Source organism: Tachypleus tridentatus, chromosome 6, assembly GCF_004210375.1.
Source record: "Tachypleus tridentatus isolate NWPU-2018 chromosome 6, ASM421037v1, whole genome shotgun sequence".
Taxonomy (NCBI): Eukaryota; Metazoa; Arthropoda; class Merostomata; order Xiphosura; family Limulidae; genus Tachypleus; species Tachypleus tridentatus.
Window position 1 is genome coordinate 24,313,647 of NC_134830.1, and position 23,987 is coordinate 24,337,633.

The 23,987-nt window shown below is 32.9% G+C and overlaps 1 protein-coding gene across 11 annotated transcripts in view; it reads left to right on the forward strand.

Annotated features, from left to right (window-relative positions):
• The window catches only part of LOC143252106 (protein phosphatase Mn(2+)-dependent 1K-like), a 52,022-nt gene that overhangs the window by 13,095 nt on the left and 14,940 nt on the right, over positions 1-23,987 (forward strand). For all 11 annotated transcript variants that reach the window (XM_076503740.1, XM_076503747.1, XM_076503741.1 and 8 more), the window contains 2 exons: positions 3,528-3,736; positions 16,566-16,729. In XM_076503740.1, coding sequence (XP_076359855.1) covers positions 3,528-3,736; positions 16,566-16,729 — 373 coding nt within the window. The remainder of the gene's footprint in view (positions 1-3,527; positions 3,737-16,565; positions 16,730-23,987) is intronic.

The following is a 23,987-nucleotide window of genomic DNA, read 5'->3' on the forward strand; positions in this document are numbered from 1 at the left end:
TTATGCCTCAGTAGGAGTGTTGAGTGATCTTTCCATGCCTCCATCAGAGTTTCTCTCACACGTGAAGAGTCTTTTACCCTCCAAGGTACCTGGAGTTTAAAAGTCTACATCTGCACCTGTCTTTGTCTTTGTATTGTCGCATTCAGTGGTTGCTCAAGTCCCTCAATGTCAGAACTATTATTTGATCTTGCCTTATGCACTAGTCTTCTTCTTCTGACTTTTTACCCAGAGGTAAAATCTGGCCTTACACACTATTCAAAAGAACTCAGCTACAATTAAAGTATTTAGTATGTTAAGAGAGGAAGATACGTCAGATAAATTACTAAACACGCTTAATTCAAAAGACATCAAAGCCAGTGGGAACCTTGGATTAAATTCACGACCAACATCTCTTCTACTGCCATTTCCAAAGTCATATGGGATAAGATTTGGAAGGTCGGTGGGCAGTATACTTTTGTCCCCCTTTCAATCTTACTTTCTGTTGGCTGGGAAGATTCTGATGCCCAGGGTATTGCCAATACTCTTGGCAAAATCTTTTGCAGAGTATCTAGCATTCCTGCTTCATCCCCATCTTTTTAGCAATCAAGACTCGGACAGAGCAATCACCTCTTTCCTTTCAGGCTAATCATCTATATGATTATAATTGTCTCTTTACACTGTTGGAACTCAAGCTTAGTTTTCATTGGTCTGGCAGTATGTCAGTTGGACCAGATAATATACACAGTGAGATACTGTGCCATCTCTCTCCTGCTTTTCTTACTATTCTTTTAGTTGTTTTTAAATGGATGTGGCAAGAAAATGCTTTTCTTGATGCTTGGCACTAGGCTATTGTCCTCCCTACCATTCAGTTGCTTTGACAATCTGATTCGAGGAACCAAACAAGATGAACATTAACCATCCTCTGTAAGGTCTGTCAGAAACAAACAACCTCCTCTCGCCCATCCAATGTGGTTTCCAACAACAGCACTCCATGGTGGACCACCTGATTCAGCTTATAAATTTAATCATAGAAGTCTCTCTCTAGTGACAACATCTTGTGTCAGTATTCTTTGATCATAAGAAAGCAAATACTCCCAAATGGAAATAACATCTTTTATTTGTGGAACATATTTCAAACTATCCTTCCATTCCCATATATACGGATGGTTCAAAATCAGATGACTCTGTGGGCTCCGCCATGGTTTGTTGTGGTTCAATGGTAGCACACAGAATTCTCTCTACAGTTTCTGTGTTCACTGCCAAATTGTATGCTATTTCTATTGCCCTGGATCACATAGGAGCTAAGCAGTAGTCAAATTATACTATTTATACTGACTTGCTTAGCTCACTTCTGGCCCTGGAATTACTTCATATTAGTTCTCACCCTGTTCTCATCTATATTCAAAACTAACTGGCCCATTTCTCTTTAACATGTATTTCTGTCCAGTTTTTATGGATACCAGGCTACTTTGGTGTTCATGGGAATGAGCTCACTAACACTACATCTAAGTCTATCTGTTCTGGCACCATCATTGCTGTGTTTGTTCCATATGAAGACTATGGTCCTGTATTTAAGGCTCAGCTCTGCATCAGTTGGCAGTTGACTTGGAGTGAACAATGTGAGAACAAGCTTTTCGAGATAAAACCTTCTGTTGCACTTTGGCCTTCTTGTTTCCATAAAGAAGGAGTCCTAAGTAGACTATGCATTAGTCTTAGTTTTTTGAACTCATAATTATCTTTTATCTGGGACTGATACACCACTGTGTGACACTCAAGTCACAATCTTCAACATTTTACTGTAGTGCTGTCATTATGACTTAGAACGATGACAGACATATTTCATCTGCTGGTTTACCCTTGATGCTGGATTGTGTCTTTGATGATGGTGACACTGTCCACCTCAGAATTGTTTTTAATTTTTGAAGAGCCATTAGACATTTTAATGCTATTTAATTTTTTAATTCGAAAATTGGACTTTGTTTTGTATTTTGTTCTTCATGATTCATTTTACAAGTTTTAATAATTTTACTTTAATATTTTTTTACCAGTTTGGTTCATATAGTCTAGCTGCTTTGCACCATAAAATGCCACAACCAACCAACCAATGTAGAGGTTTTATATATATACATATTTGCATGCTGACTTTATTAACTGGTTGTATGACTTGTAATTTTGTATGTTTACTTATTATTTGGTTGCTAAAGGTGCATACAAATAGAGTTTGCATTGCATGTTTTCTGTTTCCCAATCATTCCTGTAAGTGCAATCATACTTATTATTATTATTTATACAATATAAAATACAATGTAGAAGAAAATGTATGAATATATGTGTTGTGCTTTTGTTTCACTACTGTAATGAAGTGATAAATGTTTGTAAACTTTAATACTATATTAACTTATCAGTGTTGTTATTTTTCATTGAAAAACAATGAGTACATTAACATTTGTAGTTTATCAAATGGTTATAGTGCTGGTGCAACTAAATGGATAAATTAAACTTCTATGTAAATATTTCAAATGTACCAGAACTTTTCACAACTTTAACTGGGACACACATTCAACAGGAAAGTAATAGATGTGGTGTTACAAACATGCAGAAAAAGTAATTCACTCTGAACTCTTAAAAAGTATTATGTTATGGACAACTACCATAGGATTTCTTTCACATGCCACAATCCTTGAATACACATCTAATACTCTGCTAGTTTACAATGCAATAGTCATAATGCTGTTGCCATTATTCTAATTATTCCTGATATTTATATACAATGAAACATTAAACCTAATTTATCAATGATTACTTCACCCAGGTGTTTCCTGCTCTTCACCATGTTGGCCTTTTTTGTACTGGAAATTAAAAACCTGTAATAGCATTGTTCCTAGTATATTTCCCTTACCAATTGGTGAATATGTTTAAGTTCAGAGTATTTTTCTCTTTCCTAAATTTAAAGCTACAGACCAAACATTTAGCTTTCAAACTAAAAACCAGCCAATAATTTGAGTCATTTTAGACTTAAGTATGTAAATTAAAAAAACAAAGATAGTACTATAGTCTGTAGTTTCTAGCACCCTCCTAAGTTGAAACACATACCATGACTAATTGAGAAAGATATTGAAATCATTATCAGCTGTTATTTCTGAAGTTTAATTATATCAACTATCAATCAACAGTTTATGGTACATCTGTTGTACATTATACACCTTTAAACTTGTTGTTGTTATTAGTAACATTTTAGCTGAAGCTTTGTGTGTTTGTACTTCTGATCTTGTGAACTTTGGTACAGGTCAAAGCCCTTATCAGCAGCAATGTGCAGTATGAAAAGTGGGCAGATTTGAAATGCAATTAGATATTCTTACAACTCTTGTGCAATGGAATTAAAGATGTGATTAAAATTATTATTGGGATTACCATCATTGTATTATATTAAATAAAACTTTTTTTCACTGAGCATTTCTGTGTACTTTTTTTAACTAACATTCTGTAGTTTTGTGTAATTTGTTTTACAATGTGAAAAATGTTTCTTTTGGATAATTTTGTCTTGACAGTATCAAAGAACTTCAACCAAACTTGTTATATTTTGCTGTTTTTGATGGTCATGGTGGAACAACATGTGCTGATTTTTGTAGTCAGCATATGGAGCAACATATTCTTCATTGGCTGAGCAGGAATACTATGGACTTAGAATCTATCCTGCAGAGAGCATTCATTGAAGTCAACAATGCATTTGCTCGTAATATTATTTTCATGTCCTCAAGTAAGTAAAAATGCTTTCATATCAACTACTAAGAAATATAGTTACAAGACACACTGCAGTACAAGAGAAAATGTTCTTTCAGTACCATGAAGATTTTCACTGAACACTAAAAACATTGAGATGTTACTGATTTATAGAATTTGCAAAGAAGTAAAAGTAAAAACATCTTTCATCAATGTAAATAAAAACTTTATTTTAATATATAATTAGTGTTTATAGCGTGTGTGGTTTCTAAAGTTGATGGAATAGATTAACAAATTAGACATTAACATCTTTTCATGTGCTGTGACATACAAAATGTTTCCACATCAACTTGTAAAACATTCATTTTATTCTAATAACATTTAAAAGAATTATTTTGTTGTATAGTAGTATGTTTAATGTGAAAGCCAAAGAAAAAAATGTTTAACATTCATGTGAAAGTTAATATCAGGTGTCATAATAATACAGAAACTGATTTATAATGTAGGTTTTTTTTAAAATAAATACCATTATGAACATGTATATCAGCCCATCATAACATTTTATATAAATACATGAATGGATATCATATAGTACATGTATGTTTTGATATCAGTAGATTTGTAGCTAATGATGGTATCACACAAAGTAATTTGATTTAAGATAGTTTACCTGTTATATACCAGAGGTGGAATTAACTGGTGTTTATAACTTATCTTTTGATTTGAGCTTTTGTTAAAGTTTTGAGATGTGCTTTGTTCAAACTGAAGTCGTAGATTAGTCAACAAGATTAAATCATATATAATATATTTAATTTAAAGCAAAGATGTCTGGGTTTATGTAATTTTCAGTAAACCTATTCTCATAAAAATAAAGACTGATAAATGATGTGTGCACACCTCAGTGTGGGTCCTATCTACACAGTCACTTCCAAAACATAGGAAACATTGTGTATCTGTCATTATAACCTGTACCCATGGGATGCTTTTGATTTGTGTAACATTTCTGATTTGACTTGTTTTTGTTTATTAGAAATTATCGTTAACCAGAGGTTTGGAGTTGTTGTATTTAAAGCAGTTCGTCCTTTTGGTTTGATTTTGCCTGACTGTTAATTATCAATATTTTATATGCATATTTAATGAATATGACTTGTTGCTGACTATGTCACACTTCTCCATTACATTGTTCAATCTTTATCATCTTAGTTTATGCAGTTAAGTGTAATTGCCTTAACTAACAGACAAATTGTGTAAACTATAATTTAGCCTAGCGAGCTGATTATAGTAATTCAGAGATGCCAACTATTTCAAATGACTGAGCATAATGATTGTAGACAGAGCCCGTACAGATATAGTACAACCACTGGATACAGTTTTGAGTCATCCATGTCTGTGGATCCATCTGTGGCTAAACTGTTAAATACTGTTAGTAAGTATGCTTGAAATCATTTTGTCATCTTCATAACCCAACATTTGTACAATGTCTGTAGTTTTGGTTCTAGCACAGCCATATTTTTTTGCTATATTAGAGTCTGGGAACATTTTTCTGAATAGATGTCCTGCATGATCGGCTACAGCTAGGCGTAAATTATGAGCAATGACGAATTGCGTGAACATCACTTCTGCATTTATGGTTTCATATTCTGAATTCTTACTCATGAATGTTGTTATCTGCATCATATTTGTCTTCGCCTCAGCCTTCTGTTGGTGAGATGCTGATTTTATATGTCTGGAACAATCGTTTATCCCGCCATGCACCACAGAAAAATCGATGTGACAAACTGTACAAAATGCATGACTGTCACTGACTTTTGATGCAATGACTGGATATTTTGCACTATACTCTTTCTTAAATTTTGATTCACAGTTTTAGTCCTTTTAGATTTGCCAGAAACAAGACAATCTGGTGAACAAGGCCTCTTTTTTTTCCATCTTGTGAACGATTGCATTGGTGTTTCTATGCCACTTAGAAAACGAGAAATACCCATCTATGCGAGCGCTGATTGGCTGACAAGCACTGATGATGTAACTATGGATTTCCCCACGTACCCAGTATGGAGAATCACCGTACTCAAACTATTGGTAGACATCGGAGACAACTCAACTATGAACTTGTATTTCTAAGACTACATAAGACATTGACATCCTACAGTTGGAATTGTCTTTTTACTGTTTCAATGACAACTGGAGACATTATGATGTTCTTTATGTTGCCACCATTTTGCATCAGGTGGTTAATTCTATTTTAGTCTTACATCCATAATTCACAATTAGTAACTTATTGGGTTAGATAAGTTGAAGTTACACACAATAAAGAAAAATATAATAATAAATATTCATGATGTCTGCATGTGAGTCATCTGTTAGTGATGGAATTTGCTACATGTTCACCAAGTGATTTGCAACTTGTGTGTCAGGATTATTAGTTAGACACAGTTCAAAAGGCAGTAAACTCAAGTATAAATAGATGTATATTTTTACAAGCTACTTAAACAGTTGTGATTTCCTGTTTAAATTTGTACTCATTTCAGAAAGAAAGAAAGGGTAATTTTGAATTATTTCCTATTCATTTTATGGTGGTTATGAGGTTAGTCAAATCAAACAAGACTTTTAAAGTTTATGGAAATTTTGCCAAATTTTGTGAAAATGCATTCAGTACCTTAAGAGCTGAAGTTTGTGTTTCCCAGTGACCTATCACAAGGTCACATTGTGATAGGGTTAAGCAAATAAACAAATGTAGATAAATGAAAAATTAAATAAGAAGAATTTAAATCCACAACAAACAACACCAAGGAAAACTTATATCTGCAGTAATTATCTCTTTAAAGATGTTCAGTCTTGATGTTAAACTTTTAACTACCTTAAATGATAGATGAAATACATACATGTATTGTTATTTCTGTTGTCACTATGATTCATGAACAGTAATCATCACTTTCTTAAGTCATTTTTAACATGATGTTGACCTGAGGAGGTCATAATGTTGTTATTTGTTTTGTATTTTAAATAACACTTTTGAATGCCCATATCAGCTGTCTCCATTATATTTGTATATTTATTTGAAGTAAGTTCACTATTATCATGAATCTCATGACTTTTGCCTCTAGCTGTTTCACTGAATGAGATCTTCAAGATGAAGTTGTGAATGATTCCTAAAAATTTGTCATTCTTCATTCACACCATGTTAAAGGAGTAGCAATGGATATAAAGATAGAAATTAGGAGAGTGAGATGTTAGTACTCAAGTCCACAACATTCCACATACATGCCACTCTTCACTGTCTGCTTATCTGCAGTGTGTTTCTGTTTATTGCTCTTGAAAGTAAAGAAGAAAAAATAAAATTAAAAATAATAAGAAGAAAAATAAGGTACTACTATTTGGGGGAAAGTTAAAAACTTACCTCTTGAAGTTAGCATTCCAGTCCCTATTATGGTAGAAAGGCATTAATTGGTAGCCCAATAAACAAATTATACTAGTATGAAGAGTCCCACCCAGTTATCTAAATAAACTTGTATAATGCCTAACCACCACCCTTTAATTTAGTCTACTATCTCACATTCTGGGTTGTCTGCCACTCCTACAACTGGTTGTTGGGGAATACTTGTTCTTTCATGTATTTCATATAGACTTGCTTGTTTTTCTTGGTTCTTCCCCTGGATCATTGGCTCCTCTATTTTTGGGATATCCTGAGTAGGCATGCAATTTTACCTAATGTGTGCCCATCTATGTCTTTTTTTTCTGGCTCTATTTTTACACTGAATAGTTTTTGGAAATATTCCTGACTCATTAGAGTCCAAGGTGAGGACTGTTTGTCAATACTTCTCTCTTTCCTACTTGGTTTTTTTATAGTCCATAGCATTTACCTGCTTCCCTTCCTTGTTTTCTCTTTCTCCAACTTTTGTCCCTTTTTCTGTTTCCTGCTTCCCTTCCTTGTTTTCTCTCTCTCCAACTTTTGTCCCTTTTTCTGTTTCCTGCTTCCAGGTCTTGGCAGCCTCTTGTCAAATTACTTATTGCTAAGTAACCCAGTGCCAATGATACCAGTAACTATATTGCAGATTCTGAGGAGCTCAATGCACATCTATGGTGCAATTTCATTGTTGATCTATAGATACGTCTAGGGTTATCTGAAGGGTTTCCCTCATGTTTTTTTCACTCTAAATCCTTAGTTTTCATTTCTTATTCCTTTCACTCTTCCTTGGGAACCAGTTTTTTGCTATCATCTCTCTGAAGTACTTCTGACTACTCATCTCAATGCTACTACATTATTCATTTGAGAGAGTTTTTCAGCTCCTATCTAATTGAGACCCAGCCTTCTCTTCAGTTGAAATTGATAAAAGTCTTGGTTGTCAACTCTTAGTCCTCTCCTTCTCTTACTAAATGTGAAGTTCCTTCTTTTTGGGAGAGTTCGACTAAGGTTGTTCTCACTTGCACAGGGTGTTGCACATCAAAAAAAATATTGCTTAAATTCCCCTGGACTCGGTTCTTCTTCTCCTTCAATTTGGTGGGTCAGACAGGGTCATCATCATGGTGGGTGTTTTTCTTTGACCATATGCTGATGGGTTGAATCTATTTCCTAATGCTTCACTTTCAGATTTGGGATTGATTCTCCATTCCTTGGATATCATAAGTTTTTGGTTGAGTTGACTCTGCACCTCAGTGTTCTACAGCTTCTTGCTGTTCATTGAGTCATTTCTGAATTTTATATGAGACAAATTAGTTATTATCCATGCTGACATTTTGACTATTGTACCTGCTATCAGTCAACAATGGGGCACTGAAACATGTTTGTTTTTAAATGATAGAATTCCTATTCTGGGCCCATTCACATCTCACACACTTAGTAAGGCATCATGTTCTGAGTACTCTTAATCTTGTTGTAAATCAGTTATCTTATCCTGACAAAGTTTCTTCACATGTGCCCTGTAGATTATGCCAATTCTGGATATATTATCCACCCACCTCAGTTTTAAACCAATTCTTTTTTAGTCTCTGGTTTTGCATCCTATGGTTTTGACAGTAAACACTTTCTTGACCAGTCAAGATTGTTTCATCCTCTACTTTTATACTTGTACTTCTTTGCTTCTTCTTCCTTGAGATTTATCTAGCATCATACTATTCTGTTTCTAGTGCTTTTCATTGCATCTTTCTGACCCATTTGATCATTGTTTCCTGTCTTTATCCTTTTTTCAATCTTTTTCTCAGTTATGACTTCTTTACTACTACTTGTTTTGACAACCTTGGTCATCAGTATATTGCCTTACCTTTCCTGCTTTGTGTGTGGCATTTGTTTGGATTCCCCACCAGTGTAATGTCCCATCTTTCCCATTCAATTCATCATTTGTCCTTCCCTGTGTATCACAGTAAATAGCACATTTTTCATTTTTATTCTCTACATCATGATTACCCCCCTTCCTATCCTGTTGTGCCTCATGCCTTTAACAATTTTACCTTGGTGTTTCACAGTTATCTGGCAGATTTTTGTTTTTATTATTTTATTTCCATTTTCCCTTTCTAACAGACTATTTTCCTCTTCTTTTTTTTTTTTTTCCTTTTTGCTACTTTCACCTTCTTTGTCCACCTTGTTCTAATACTCTTTTAGTTTGAGATCTTCAAGTAGTTCTCTAGGTCCTTATTTAACATCTTGACAAACCCTTGTTTACCTGCTTAGTATAACACTTGTCCTGTACATCCATTTTCTGCTTCTTTTTTCCTGTGGTTGTTGTAGGTTGAATGTTTTTTGCTCTCAACATTTCATATATCTAGTAATGTGCTGTCATATTCATAACTGTGTCCTTCCTTTCAGTTTCTTATTTTTGCTATGTTGCCCATTTCTCCCATTCTCACCTGTTTATCTATTGGACTCTTTCCTCTTCCCAAGATATTTTTCCTATCATCTTTACAGGTTGAATCTACCAGCAAATGGGGTTGGCTTATTCTTTTTCATCTCCTGTCTCACAATGTATTTTTCAGTATACTTGCAAGTTGCATCAGATCTGGCTCTTAACCCTCTCCCTAGTTGCCCACTTCTGTCACCCACTGGGTGAGATCCTCCAGGTTGGCATGTGGACCATGGAACACATCTTCAGACCTCATTACCTTTGTTATTTGACCAATTCCTCTTGATCTGGATACCAAATGCTGCCTGTTACCATTGTCCACAACTCAGTTCAACTTTGAGTGGATAAATGTTTTTATATTTCTTTATTTTTTCACAGTGACTCAGTTTTATGTGTTGAACCCTATTCTGTGGCAAGTGGTGCTTGTCCAGTTATTGTAATCCATAAACTGCACTGTATGGTCTTTCAAGTTTATAACACCCACTTTTGAGATGGGATGCTCCACATGACCACTAGTCAGTTCATCCTCACTGTATAGTACATCCTATATTTGCCCACCTCAGACTCTACTAACACAGGGTCTATTATAATAAAACAGTGTCAGGATAGTTGCTTATCCCTCTGATCCTGATTGAATAAATCTGGCCCATCCTGCTTGTAAAATATGGCTTTGTTGTCACCCATTGTTCTTTCTCCAGTCTTGCATTTCTGAAGATTTCCCATTGTGTCATTTCCTTCTTTAAGAGTGGAGTATGAAAGTCCTTACCATTTTCTAGCTCCTAGCCACTGGGCTGGTGGACCATGAAGTGTGCTCAGTCCCATTCATTTGTGAGTAGGATGGTGGTGTTCTGTCAGTGTAGATGATGTGAACCTTTCTCCTATCATGAACCAGAAGAAAAATACCTGAAACTTCCTGTTTACAGATTGGAAATGGTCTGTCAGAATTCAATTCATCCCTCCCATTATGACCCCTCATCTTACCTCCTATGTATGTCTGTTCTCAGATCTCTGGTGTTGAATTATGGTTGGACCAGCCAACATAAGTCCTCTCATAGACTGGATGATAAATTCCCAATACTACCAGATTTTGGATTTGAGTAAACCACCACATTGCAATACCCTTTCTTACCATTGTCTAGATGTTGGATTCCAAAGTATCCTGGTGCTAGGTGTGTACTGGATTTATACACACACATTTTCCCTGATCAGGATAGCAAAATGAAGCCCATTTTCCTTAGTATTTCTTCATTTTGAGATGAAAATGGTAAGGATCTTCCTTATATTGTGAACCAGAATGATGAATGCCAATACTTCCTAGTTTTGAACTGGAGTTGACTTACTGATTATGATTGGGCACATCCTTGAGCATGTGATGTACCTCTTATCTACCAGAATTAGTGACACGTACTTGCACAACATGCAAAGAGTATGCATGGTTCGTATGTATAGCTGTTTCCCACGAGTGTGTTCCTCCACCAACAGATGTCACACTCCATGGGCATTGTCAGATATCTTCCAAAGGGTACTGCCCATCAAGTTAAATTTTACACTGGTCCCTCTGCTATCAATGTCAGATTCTGAGTATTATGTGAGAGGAAGTAAAGTATTGTATTGAAAATTTAAATTTTTCTACACTGAAGTATGCCTTTGATAGAGATATGCCTCTTCTCACACTTCTCACCTTAAGTCTCTATTTCTGATGCTTACTCTTTTTCCTAATCTCAGAATGAAGGTTTGGTTCTACAGCTCAGAGGAAGCCAGGTATGACAGGAGAGAGTGTCACACTTCTGTTGAGGTCAGGTTGTTACATGATTATTTATTGGATATAATATAGCTGTCCCACATCAAACATTTGAAATGTGGGAGTATCAAGGCTAGTTGTAAGTGCTGATTTATTAAAGAAATGTGAAATATATATTTCTGAAATTAAAAATTCTTTGTCTTTATCATTGAATCAAAGGTATTCAAAACCAGATGAAGATATTCAACCATTTTTGATCCTGATGATAATACATGCTCATTTTTTCATTTTCATTATTAAAAACTAGAAACTCGCAAGCAGTGTCCTCTCTACTGTATCTTTGTACTGGATGGACTGTAAACTCTTCTGAGTACTACTTTTCTGTCCAGCACTTTGTTTTGAATGGCTGTTGGTGCATAGTGTTTGTTCTACTGCCTTATGTAGGCTTATGTCTTCCGTATGAGATGTTACAAATTGTCTAAGTTGTGGCCTGTTGTTCTTTATATGCAGTACTTTCCAGATTGCTGAAAGGCTGTCCATGTGTACCTTACCTGGAACATTGCTCACAAATGCACACATGAAAGTATTTGTAACACTTTAAACATAAAGCACAATAACTATTGGACAATTTGGAATATCAAGTAGAATATGTGTGGTAAATTTGGAATTTACAATGAAATGTAAACCATTGCTTGTAATAGTTGCATACTGTACAAATAAGCAATACGTAATCATTGACATGAAACCCAAGTTTCACTTTTTCATTTTATCATTTATTCAGTCAGTGATTTAGTAACTTCTTATCCTAGTCCTCTTTGTTGAAAGTAGTTTTGCAATACACTATTTTGTAGGTTCTCAAAACAAATATAAACAACGAATATTTGTATTGTTATATTTTTAAAACTTATTACTATGTTCCTTTTAAAAACTATGTATAGTTCTTTCAAAAAGAGCTTCCACCTTAATTTCTAAGTTCATGGCATGGGAAAATCTGTTGTAAGACTGCATAAGTTCACACTAAAAATTACAGTTAAGAGGCAATGACCAAAATAAGAGTTGGCAGTTTTGAATGTAATTTTTGTATTTTATTAAAACAAATATGAATAAAATGTACATCAAAATAAATGTATAAATATATACATTTCAGTTATATTGATTCGAGGTCAGAAGGTCAGTTATATTGGAAGAGGTCAGACAGAATTGTAATAAGAATATACTCATGTACAAAACACAAAACACTGTGCAGATTAGAAAGCAATGTATAGTCCAGTACAAGAACCGACACACAATTCAAAACGGAAATCCACCGAAAAATCACCCATACTGGACTATACATTCCTTGGGACTCAGCACATGAAACAAAACAAAAACTCAACATACTAAGAAACCAAATAAACACAGCCATAAAACTATGCTCACCAGATAAAATTAACGATGAATTAGACAAAATAAAACAATACTTCATCAACATCAATAAGTTTCCTCCACAAACCGTAGAAAACATTAAAATGCACACACCTAGACAGAAAGCAAAATCAACCAACAAAAGTAAATATATCTCATGAATCAAAAAATCACGAAACCATATACTGCTGTATACCATATGTTCCTGACATCAGCAGACAAATAACCAACATTTGGCAAAAATTAGTAACAAAATATGACATTCCAGTTAATACCAAATTTACTCAAAAACCAGGCACAAAACTGAGGTCTACACTGACAAACACCACACCAATATTATTTACAAAATACAATGTGATAACTGCCACGACTTCTATATTGGAGAAACAAGTAGAAAAATGGAAACCAGATTCAAAGAACATAAAAAGTCACCTTCACACGTTTTCGAACACTGCAAGTCAAATAAACACAACATAACCATAGAAAACACTCAAATACTAAATAAAGAAACAAACATAAACAAACGCAAAATTAAAGAAGCCTTACTTATACAACAACTTAAACCCAAAATAAACCAATATAAGGGAACGCCTTTACACCTATATTAATATAAAAAATAAATAAAATTATATATTCAAACATCTAATACCGCCCTCTACGTTCCGACACTCAGTTGCAAAACCCCTTTCAAACATGTGGTCAGCTTCCGGTCAGTTACCTCTTTCTTTGTGAACCTGACGATGACCGAAGAAGGTCGAAACGTTGTTCACTCTTCTATATAAAATATTTTCTCAACCCAAACGAGCCGTTTTTGCATATATATTTCTCTATAAGTGGGTTTTCTTGACATCACTGAGAAGTGTTAATTGTATGTATCTAATATGTTCTAACAATTATTTGCAGTTTCTTAAATGAGAAAAATATTACAGAATAACTTTATAATCTTAAATCCAGTTTTTATTCTTCATTTATTCAATATATTATTCATGGTTAACTTTATTATGTTATTCATTATTTTGTTACTATTTAGGTTATAGTTAGAATGTAACTGATGTACTGAAATGTAAAATTATAATTATAACCTAAATTTTTCTCTGTGGAAACTGAAGATATGAAATTTAATAGAAGTCAATTAACAAAAGAAAACTTAAACAGCCATTCATTAAGATTGAATTTTGGTCAGTGTGCACATAAAATGTATATATATATATTTTGACTACTTAAATAAACTATTAGTTTCTATTGTTGTATGTTGTTTGATGTTTTTATATGTATAAAGATTTCAAATTTGAGGAGTGGTAAATCATAAAAATATTAAATTATGATTAAATCAGCAAATTTGACTTGGTGTTACAGTTAAACACAGTAATTCAGTACTACTTCCTCTTACCCAAAAATATCTCAATCCTTATAAATATTGTTGAAAACATTTTACTACAGCTCACCAGTCTAGACCTTGTCAGTTTTTCATGATTTTATTACATGCTGATCATGTGACTACTCTCTACCACTCATATTGCACCATTTATACTGGAGCAGATAGCTTCTACTATGCTAGAACAATCCTCACTTTCTCAGTTCAAATTCTAGTGTGTAAACATGTTTTAAATCACTCTACATTTGAATACTTTGAGTAGCCAGTGGCTTTTCCTCCACAATGTTACAGAGTGTTCATTCCCTCTTGAAGAACAGGTACAATGTTTAGTCATCCTAACAATGTCTGTGGATGTTTTTTCCAGATGTCAGTATGAGAGGCATCTGCCTCTGCTGGAGCCTACTTGTAATACCAGTTCAGATTTAAGTACACTATCTCATTGGGGTATATGTAAAGCTCTTCTTTCTGATCAATGTCAGTCTAGTATATTGTTTGTAGAAGTGGTCCCATCCTTGGTCCATGGTTAAGCACAGTGTTCCACATCCTCTTTGTGAATTACTATATTATCAGCAGATTTAAGTATTATAATGGAAATATATTTTCAGTTTAGGAAAGTGTTAAATAGTCAGGCTCTTCCTTTGTCACCAAAGTAGTAAAAACTAGACCAGTTGTTCCTCATTAATGGTCCTCAACATGATGAAAAAATGTTTTAAAATATAGGTAGTGAATTATGTTGGTTTACATTGCAATTTCAAATTACTTTTTAAAAAGTTATTATGGTATGAAGCAGTCTACCAAATTTTGTGGTTGGAACTAACTAGATATCTGTTGGAAAATTGTTGGGAACCATTGTACTACACTATGAAATGAACAATTACAGGCCAGATAAGTTACTTGGATGTTTATAAAATTAAAAATGTGGTAACTTAATAGAGGTTTGTAGGTAATTATAAGTTACCTATTAAGCAAAGCACTTGAGTGAAGTTTACTTCTGTCAGGAATCAAAACAGGTTGAATAATTTGATCTCAAGATAATAATAACCATAATCATTACAATTATATGTACATAAAGTCAGGATTTAGTCAGCTGTTACATAAAAGCATACAATGCCCTAAAATTATGTTTTTTATTACATACAACATTTGAATGCAAACAACTAGTATAATTCATTGAACTAAAAATTTCATTAAATGTTAGAATAGAAGAAACTCAGTATTTACAAACAAGATATGTCATGGTTCAGTAATGCTTTTGTGACTTTTCTGTGAAAGCCTCATGTCTGAGTGAAAATCATACATATATAGTTCACACAAGCTCTTTCTTTTAGGATTGGAGTTTCTTTTCAATTGCAGTAATGTTTGTTAGAAGCTGTACTTTCATTTATTCGTAATATTAATTATATATATTTAAACAATAAAAGTGTATATATGGAATTCTAATCGTACTCATAAAATTTGGTACTTGCCTGTGTCCAACAACAGAAAGTAGTAATAAGTTTCATACTTTAAGTTAAAATTCTTTGTGAGTGATGAGAGAGAAGGATGGTTTGTACTCAGTTGGACGAAGCATTGGCTTTCTTAACCAAAGGTCCTGGGTACAAGGCTTACTGGCTTTTTCACTTATAAAAGTGTTTATTAAAAAGTCTAATTAGAGTAATAAACAAAATATCTATTATACAAAAACTGTACATTACAAAATGTGTGTGAATATTATATATATATATATATATATATACACATATATACATACAGGGGCGTAGATCCTGGGGGATGGGGTATACATCCCCCTTCATTTTAGGTGGGGGGTATGGTGCATACAATCAACTCCCCCTACAGTTTGGTATGTTGAATTGTTTTATTACATCACAGGCCTACAAATTGTGTGTTTGTTCTTGTGATTCTTGTGTTCTTACCAATTGAATTACATAATTAGGCCTAGATGTAGGCTTTTCCAGTAGTTGAAATGTACATCTTTAATATAGGCGTGCTTCTAAGCTTTTCGATCTAAGCGATAGTTCATAAGTATCAGTCAGCAGGCCTAAGTATACATGCAAGTATCGTGGCAACAAGATTACTCTGTGACTGCATGTTTACAGCTTTCAGGTTCATGTAATCAGACATTTCCAATTTGCAAATTGAACAGTCCACATAAGTGGTTGCAAAAATCATCCCCTCCATTGGGTGAAAAAAATCCACTCCCCTGTATATATATATATATATATATATATGTGTGTGTGTGTGCACATGCTATATAGAATTTCAAAATAAAGGAAAACTGAATAATGCCCATTTTCTTGCAAGAAGCAACACTGTGGTAAAAGTAATTTGTTATACCAGAAAGTTGGTGACAGTTTACTTTCATAGTTCTGATAATATATAATTGCAGCTTTAATGTGTCTTTAGTTGCTAATTCTTCTAAGAGTTATTAATGACCATTATTGATCATTTAAATACATGTTTCAGTAGACCTCCTTTTAACCAATACTGACATTGTTATACTGTGTCATTTCAGGAGAAGAAGCTGCAGTTTCAGGAACAACAGCAACAGTATGTCTTCTGAGGAACAGCATAGAGCTTGTTGTAGGTCATGCAGGAGATAGTAGAGCTTTACTCTGTAGAAATGGTGATGTTCAAACATTGACAGTTGACCACCATGGAACTTTAAAGTCAGAAAAGGTATAACTGTTGTAATAATGTTTCAGAAAACAGTCATTTAAACAGTGGTAGTATACTATGGTGGCTATATTTAGTTTTATTTTTCTTAAAAGTAATTTCCTTATCTTTTTTCCAAACGTATAAAAGTGCAAAGAATTGAATATATTAGAGTTAAGTGTTTAGGTAAAGAGATAAAATAACTTGGTTAATTTTAACTTCAAAATACTCTGTTGTTTATTTATGTTATTATCTTGGTCATATTTAGCTGTAAGAATAGTTTCAAGTGTTAATAACATTAAACATTACATATGTTTATTTACTTCAGAGTGTGTTTTTCATTCATCATTAAATTTTGATAAAAGCAAACTGCATATATCGTACATAGATTGGAAATTAAACATTTAATTAAGTAATTAATACAACGTATTTAAAATATATTGATATACCACATGGGTACCCTTTATGTGAAAATTGTTTTTAACCATATTTCAAACAATTATCCATGAGATTCGACCAGCTTAAAAGATTTAGGTTAGTCGTAATTCCACAGAATAATCTAACAAGGCATATCACTCATAACAATGCCTTGCATTTTGTTTGCATTATTTAAATAAATATAATTACAACTGGCTAGCTTACTAATGAGCTGTTAAGAAGGTTATAGTTACTATAGCATTAATATCTGATTTTTTGAGGGCTGCAAGCAATTTCCCCAACAGCAGGTTATTGAGATAAGAAAACCTATTAAGAAAGCAAAAGGATATTTTGTTGGCTAGGCTTAAAAATTATTTAATATTCTTGTGTCAAACATGTAACAGTTATGTTTAGAGTAAAGCAAGAGAAAAGCATTAAGTTGTTGTTTGTTGTTTTTTTTCCAACCTTAACAAACAATTGCAACATCAGAACATGTGTGATTAGATATTTTAGAATCTTTGCATATTTGGTATTCATAGATTTCTCACAATAGATATAAAGATATTCACTTTTCATATTGAAAACAAAAGAGTTAGCTAAGACCAATGTTCAGTTTGTTGCTCAAAGTAATAATAGCTTTGTGTTTTGAAAAGTGTGGAAGGGAGAACAAATTCTACTTATGAAATGGATTAAGCCTTAGTAACTTTGAAAACACACAATTTTGGGCTTTTTTTAGTAATAGTCTGGTTTCATAGGAACATATAGTCAAAATTAATTGTTTGGTGTTGTGTTTCTTTACTGTTTAATGAGAGAAGGCTGGAATATTTGGTTACTGTTATTCTTTTCCTAAGCCAAACATGTCTTATAGGAAGGGTGCAGTAGATTTACCTGAATTTACTTTTTCTTTTTCTTTACTGTTTAATGAGAGAAGGCTGGAATGTTTGGTTACTGTTATTCTTTTCCTAAGCCAAACATGTCTTATAGGAAGGGTGCAGTAGATTTACCTGAATTTCTGGAATGGAAAATGCTAATGTTAGATTTACTAATTATTTACCTTGAATCACAGGTGAATATGTCTTTGTATGATACATATTTCAAAAGTAGGTAGAGCTTTTTTTTGATTCATGCTTTTATATGTAAGAATTTTGCCTTACCAATTTTAGTTATAATTAGAGAATAAAAAATGAAAGAGTCATCAGCATTAAGTCTGAAGAAATTGTAAGTACCAGAAGGATTAGACTAATATGAGAAATGGCTGGTTTATGAAAAATTAAATTCTGTACACAGTTTGAAGAAACGATAAATACTAGATCAATTAGACAAATATGAGAAGTGCTACTTCCTACAAAAGTAAACTGTGTTTTATATCAGTAAAAAAGACCTCATTACCTCATATGGTACATTGTAAACTGTTACAATATTTTTATATCAAGAGTATGCAGTAATGTTTTTTAACCAAATATTTAGTGTAATAATTGGTTTACTTGTATTATTCTCCAGTCATGAGAATTGTTCTAGATGTTAAAAGTAAATAGTATTTCATATTTCATTGAATTTCTTCTTTTTTCCTTTACATTTGTTAATTTTTTAAAGTTTTTTATTACTTGCAAAGCATAACTATACTGAAGAGTTTACAAACTCACAAGCCCTCCTGTACCACCACTGTAATAGCAAGTTATTCTAAAATTACATGTGCATTTGAAAGGAAACATCAAGATATCTAAGACTAAGTATTTTGAGTGTATTGTTTATTTCTTGTTTGACTTTATTACAATGTTTCAGTCACTCATGTGGCAATCATCAGGTAACTGTCATCTATTAATTGAAATATTGCATGAACATATTATTTCAATATAGATAACATATATGGTAACACCTGTGTTTTAAAGTATGTTAAAGTTCGCAAAAATTAATGGTTCTCTTGTTTTTCTTTTATTAATGTTGTTTCTGTTGCATAATAATTTAAAGATGCTATTGTTATGTGAATATTGATTCACTATGTTCATAAATGTATGATTGGGGATTATTATGTTCTATAATCTAATGTGTATGTTGCATCCCACTTTACCAATGCTGTTGCATTCTTAATTATAGATGATGCTTCTATCATTAAAGTTGTCAGGATAAATTGTCCTGTGATCTTTGTTGTTAGTGCTTCCTCTTTAAATAAAAATAGCTTTACTATGTATATTGTATATATGATGTGTTTGATTACATGGTTGTAGTATGATAATAAACGTGCTAGTGTGTCTGAGTTTGTGCCTTTTCTTTCCTAAATAAAGTTTTTTTTCCCCTTTCCTTTTTGTTATTGAGTTTGTTTTATACTGGAAACATTTGTAGTGACAATATGTTTAGGAAAGTGAAATTTGTCAATAAATGTATTGGATATTGATTCTAGTTCTTATTGCAGCTGGATGTTACGACTATATATATTACATGCTGTTTTATAAATACACTATAACATGCTAGTTTTTTATTGATTTAAGTAGACTGAGTGGCACTTATATACTTCTTTTATTAGCAGATGTGTGGAAGATGTTTGTGTTAAAACTGTTGGAGTTTCTTTATGTTGTTGTGTTTATGTTATTTAAACCCTGGTTTTCATTCTCTTCTCCAGGAGTGAATTGATGTTAGAGTGAATGTTGTTTACATGTTGTAAAAATGACTGTTGATGATTGTTGTCTTCAATTCCACAAAACAAATCATTGACGTACCTAAACAAGTGTTAATCTGGGTCACAGAATGTTGCCCTTGCTTAGGCAGTTTGTTTGTTTATGAGTTCTATTTTGACGGGTGAAACATGTTTTCATTACAAGGTGAAACAAGTTTTTCAAAGTTTTTAAGATAGGTTGTAATACAATTTTTCAGAATTGTTTCATATCATATTTAGAGCTAGATTTATCAAAGTGTCTACAAGGTCATGAAAAATTAAAAGGTTATAAAATTTAGTTATGTCATCAAATCAAAATTTATTTGTCATTATTGCACACTTGTATTTGTTAGAAATTCTGAAGTAACAACAAATATGATAAGATAGTGGAAAATGTATAATTGAAGTATTGACTTAAATTTAACTTCCATAAAGCCTTTTAGGTGAAGGAAGTGTTTTATTTTGGATATTATATTGCACATGTTTTTCCTTTTTGAATGCATTTATTCTACATTAATTCACTTCTACTCTGTTTAAGGTTTTAGATATGATTCTCTGTGGTAAATTCATATCTATTGACCATACTAAGTATGCCTGGCAAGTGTCATTTTCAAATGAAGTGACATTCTCTACCAGATTTTAATGAGTGGTTGTAAACTGGTTGTACAAAGTTTTCTACAAAATGTATGTTTTATGAAAATAAGTTAAGTGTTCATAGAAGTTGTATTCGTTGAGTTAAATCTCATGCAAAGAGCTAATCATCCATTGAAAGCCAGAAAATGAGAGCTTCTCTCTTTAATGGCCTAACTTCAGATCTATGATCTAAACACAAAAGAATGATCCTGTTACTTTATAAGAAGCTTGCCAACTCAACAAATCTGATCCATTCAGCCAACCACAGTTTACATTTCTAGATACTGGGTTATTCACAATTACTGAGAGATATCCAGACACAGCAGAAATAAAAATATTTGCTTTGAAGCATATTAATTCACGTTGTACATTGCATTCAGCTAATCATTCTGAACACATGTTCAGAGTAATGTTTTCAGATAGTGAGATAGCAAAACCATTTAAAATTGTTGAGTATAAGTCTTACATATTACAAACTTTGGGCTGGCTTTTATTACCAAGAAAAAGGCACTTCAAATACTTTTTTTGTTGTCTTTCAAAATTTATAATACATACTACATGGATTTACACATTCTGATAAAAATAAGTTTAGGAAAAAACTTTTACACTCCATATACATATATAAAATATATATTTGTTTTTATATTATAACCAAGATTTCATCTTTACTATTTCTTCACTGTTCATATACACAACTATTTGAAGTTAGAAATAATGAGACATTGCAATATTTTTGTTGCATACTTTGATGAATCTTTTTATGTTAAAAATAGTTCATAGAGAACAAATAGATTTGCATATCTGGTACACCAGTAATATCACTATAGTTGCAAAGTGCATAACCACCTCATTTTTGAGTCATGCAATTGCCAAAAGTCTTTTAATTGTTATCAAAAACTGTTTTTCCAGTATTACCAGCTTGGTAGAGATCTTTTCATTAGGCATGGATGGACCTTCAGTCAACTGGAAACTGGCAAAAGTAATGTAATTGAGCTTTCAGACAGTATTGTAAACCTTTACAGATTGGATCATGTTGTTCATAATGCATTCAAAACTAGTTTTCAAAAGTAAGGATGAAAGATTGAAGAGTTTATGAGGACATGCTACTATGCCTTCAAAAAAGACTCTCCAGCTCAACATGCTAATTACACCCATGTCACTAGCTGCATCAAATTTCATTTAAAGTTTGTTGGTGTGCAATGAATCAAAAAACTTTCAAGGGGTTAACTGGCATATTTTATGTGTTACCAGATCTAAAAAATATGTTGAAGTGATAAAAACATATTAAAGCTAGTTCATCCAAGATTTTGGCAATAGTTATTAGTAACTTTCAGAATTTGAACCTTTTGCAGGCCATACTTCAGTTCTTTTTTTCTCTAGCTGCAGATTTTGAACCATTCCTCAGATAATTCCAAGGCAATCATCCCTTGGCTTTTTTTCTGTATCTGGAACTTTGAACAATCCAGAAAAATCAATTAAATCTCTGTTCCCACAAGTAGTAGAATTGGTGAAATCTGGATTAGATTTTCTCCAACTTGATCTGGAAAAATCAGGTAATTTGCATCCAGTTTGTAAAGTTGAAGTTCTTGCTAAGAGAGCTCTTCATGGAAGCAAACTTCCAAAACAAACAGTGAAACTTCTTGAATTAAAGTTTTACTATCGAGAAGTTTTGAAGAACTTTGTCAAAAAATTATGAAAAAGAGTCTTTTGAGATTCCTTTTAACAAAATCCATTAGCTGCTTAACCTGGGCCAATCCAGCACCAAGTAGAAAGAGATTTAACTTTTCTTTTGTGTGTATGTGTGCCAAAATAATTGGTATTGGTTGACTAACCTCTACTTTGGCTGATTTAATTTCCAATAGATAGAATGATCTGTTAGGCTCTTACATTTTTCTGGAACAAGCAAAAGCCATTTCCAGATGCCCTGCATCTGCTAAAGATGTTAAGAGTAAACCATTCTGTTTGATTATTTATGTTGGAAAACATTGGCAGTCTGCTCTGGCATAGTGATCTTTACAAAGCAATTCAGTTGGTCCTTCTGATTTTATATAGTAATGTAGAAGTTAAGTGAGGTTTTTCAATTAATAGCAACCTGTTACAGGGTAACCTGAATGAAAAACTTCATCATACTGTCTAGTGCATCAAGCAATGTGCCTGGAGAAAAGTTCCCTGAATATTGAAATTGACAAAAGTGTTATTAATCATATATGTTCTGCTTTGCAAAGGTATGTACAGTATCTTTCACCCTTAAAACAGCAGCTTACAGAGGAAACTGATAAGGCTGGAGAAAGAAGAAAGCTGCTTAACTGATCAAGGTATTGGAAGAAAAAAGGATAAACTGCATTCAGAAACCAATGTAGTAATTCCTCACATTGACAAATAATTGAGTACCTTAAAAAATCTTTAAGGTAGACTGATATTTCTATTGTGTGAATGATTCTTTTCAAATATGTGGTACATTTAAAGGATTTCTTATATTCTGTCTCTCAAAAGATTTATTTTGTCATCTTGGTCATTATTTCTTTCTTTAGCTTTGACAGATATGGCACTCTTGTTTATCATTTTCAGGCCCAGCATGGCCAGCTGGTTAAGGCATTCGACTTGTAATCCAATGGTTGTGGGTTCAAATCTCCATCACACCAAACGTGCTTGCCCTTTCAGCTGTGGGGGTGTTATAGTGTGGCGATCAACCTCACTATTCATTGGTAAAAGAGTAGCTGAAGAGTTGGCGGTAGATAGTGATGACTAGTTGCCTTCCCTCTAGTCTTACACTGCTAACTCAGAGTTGGCTAGCACAGATAGCTTTTATATAGCTTTGCATGAAATTCAAAACAAAACAATTTTTATTATTTCTAGTTTTTCTCTGATTATTTACTGTACTAATCTTGTTAAATTTTCTGTTCTAGCTTTGATTTCTAAGTTAGGAATATTTTTGTGTATTATTGTGTTGCTTTGGCCTTTACTTAAATTTTTTTCTTGCATTGGTATTGAGGTTGTTTTTGATAAATTCACTATATATGTGCATATTTTTTATGTTGTGTTTACTGTCTTATTTTGACTAACTTGAACAGTTTGTTGTACATGCCATCTGAAATGGCATTGGACTAACTGAACAATTTTATTTCAACTTAAGTTTAAAAATTTTGAAAGACTTGTTTCACCTGTCATGGTAAAATGTATGGATAAATTGACAGTCTTAGCACAGGCAGCCTTATGCCTCTTACATTATGTGAATTGTTTATCAACAAAACAAAAAGTCAGACTATTAACATGGCTTTACAACTTCCCACACACTGGTTTAGATATATAACAGTGTATTTTGTGGATATAAAAACAACATCTATCAACAGTCATTTTTAGAACATATAAACAACAATCACTATATTTACTCATTATGAAGAGAATGAAAACCAGGTTTTAAACTGCACAAACATAGCAATAAAAGTGGGCTTAGGATGAAATTCTTCCACATAGCTGGTAATGATAACAACTATATAAAAACAAAAATAAATAATAAATCCATTTGAAAGCTGTAACTTTAGAATTTTAATTTAAAGTGTATTGTGTATTTCTGAGAGACAT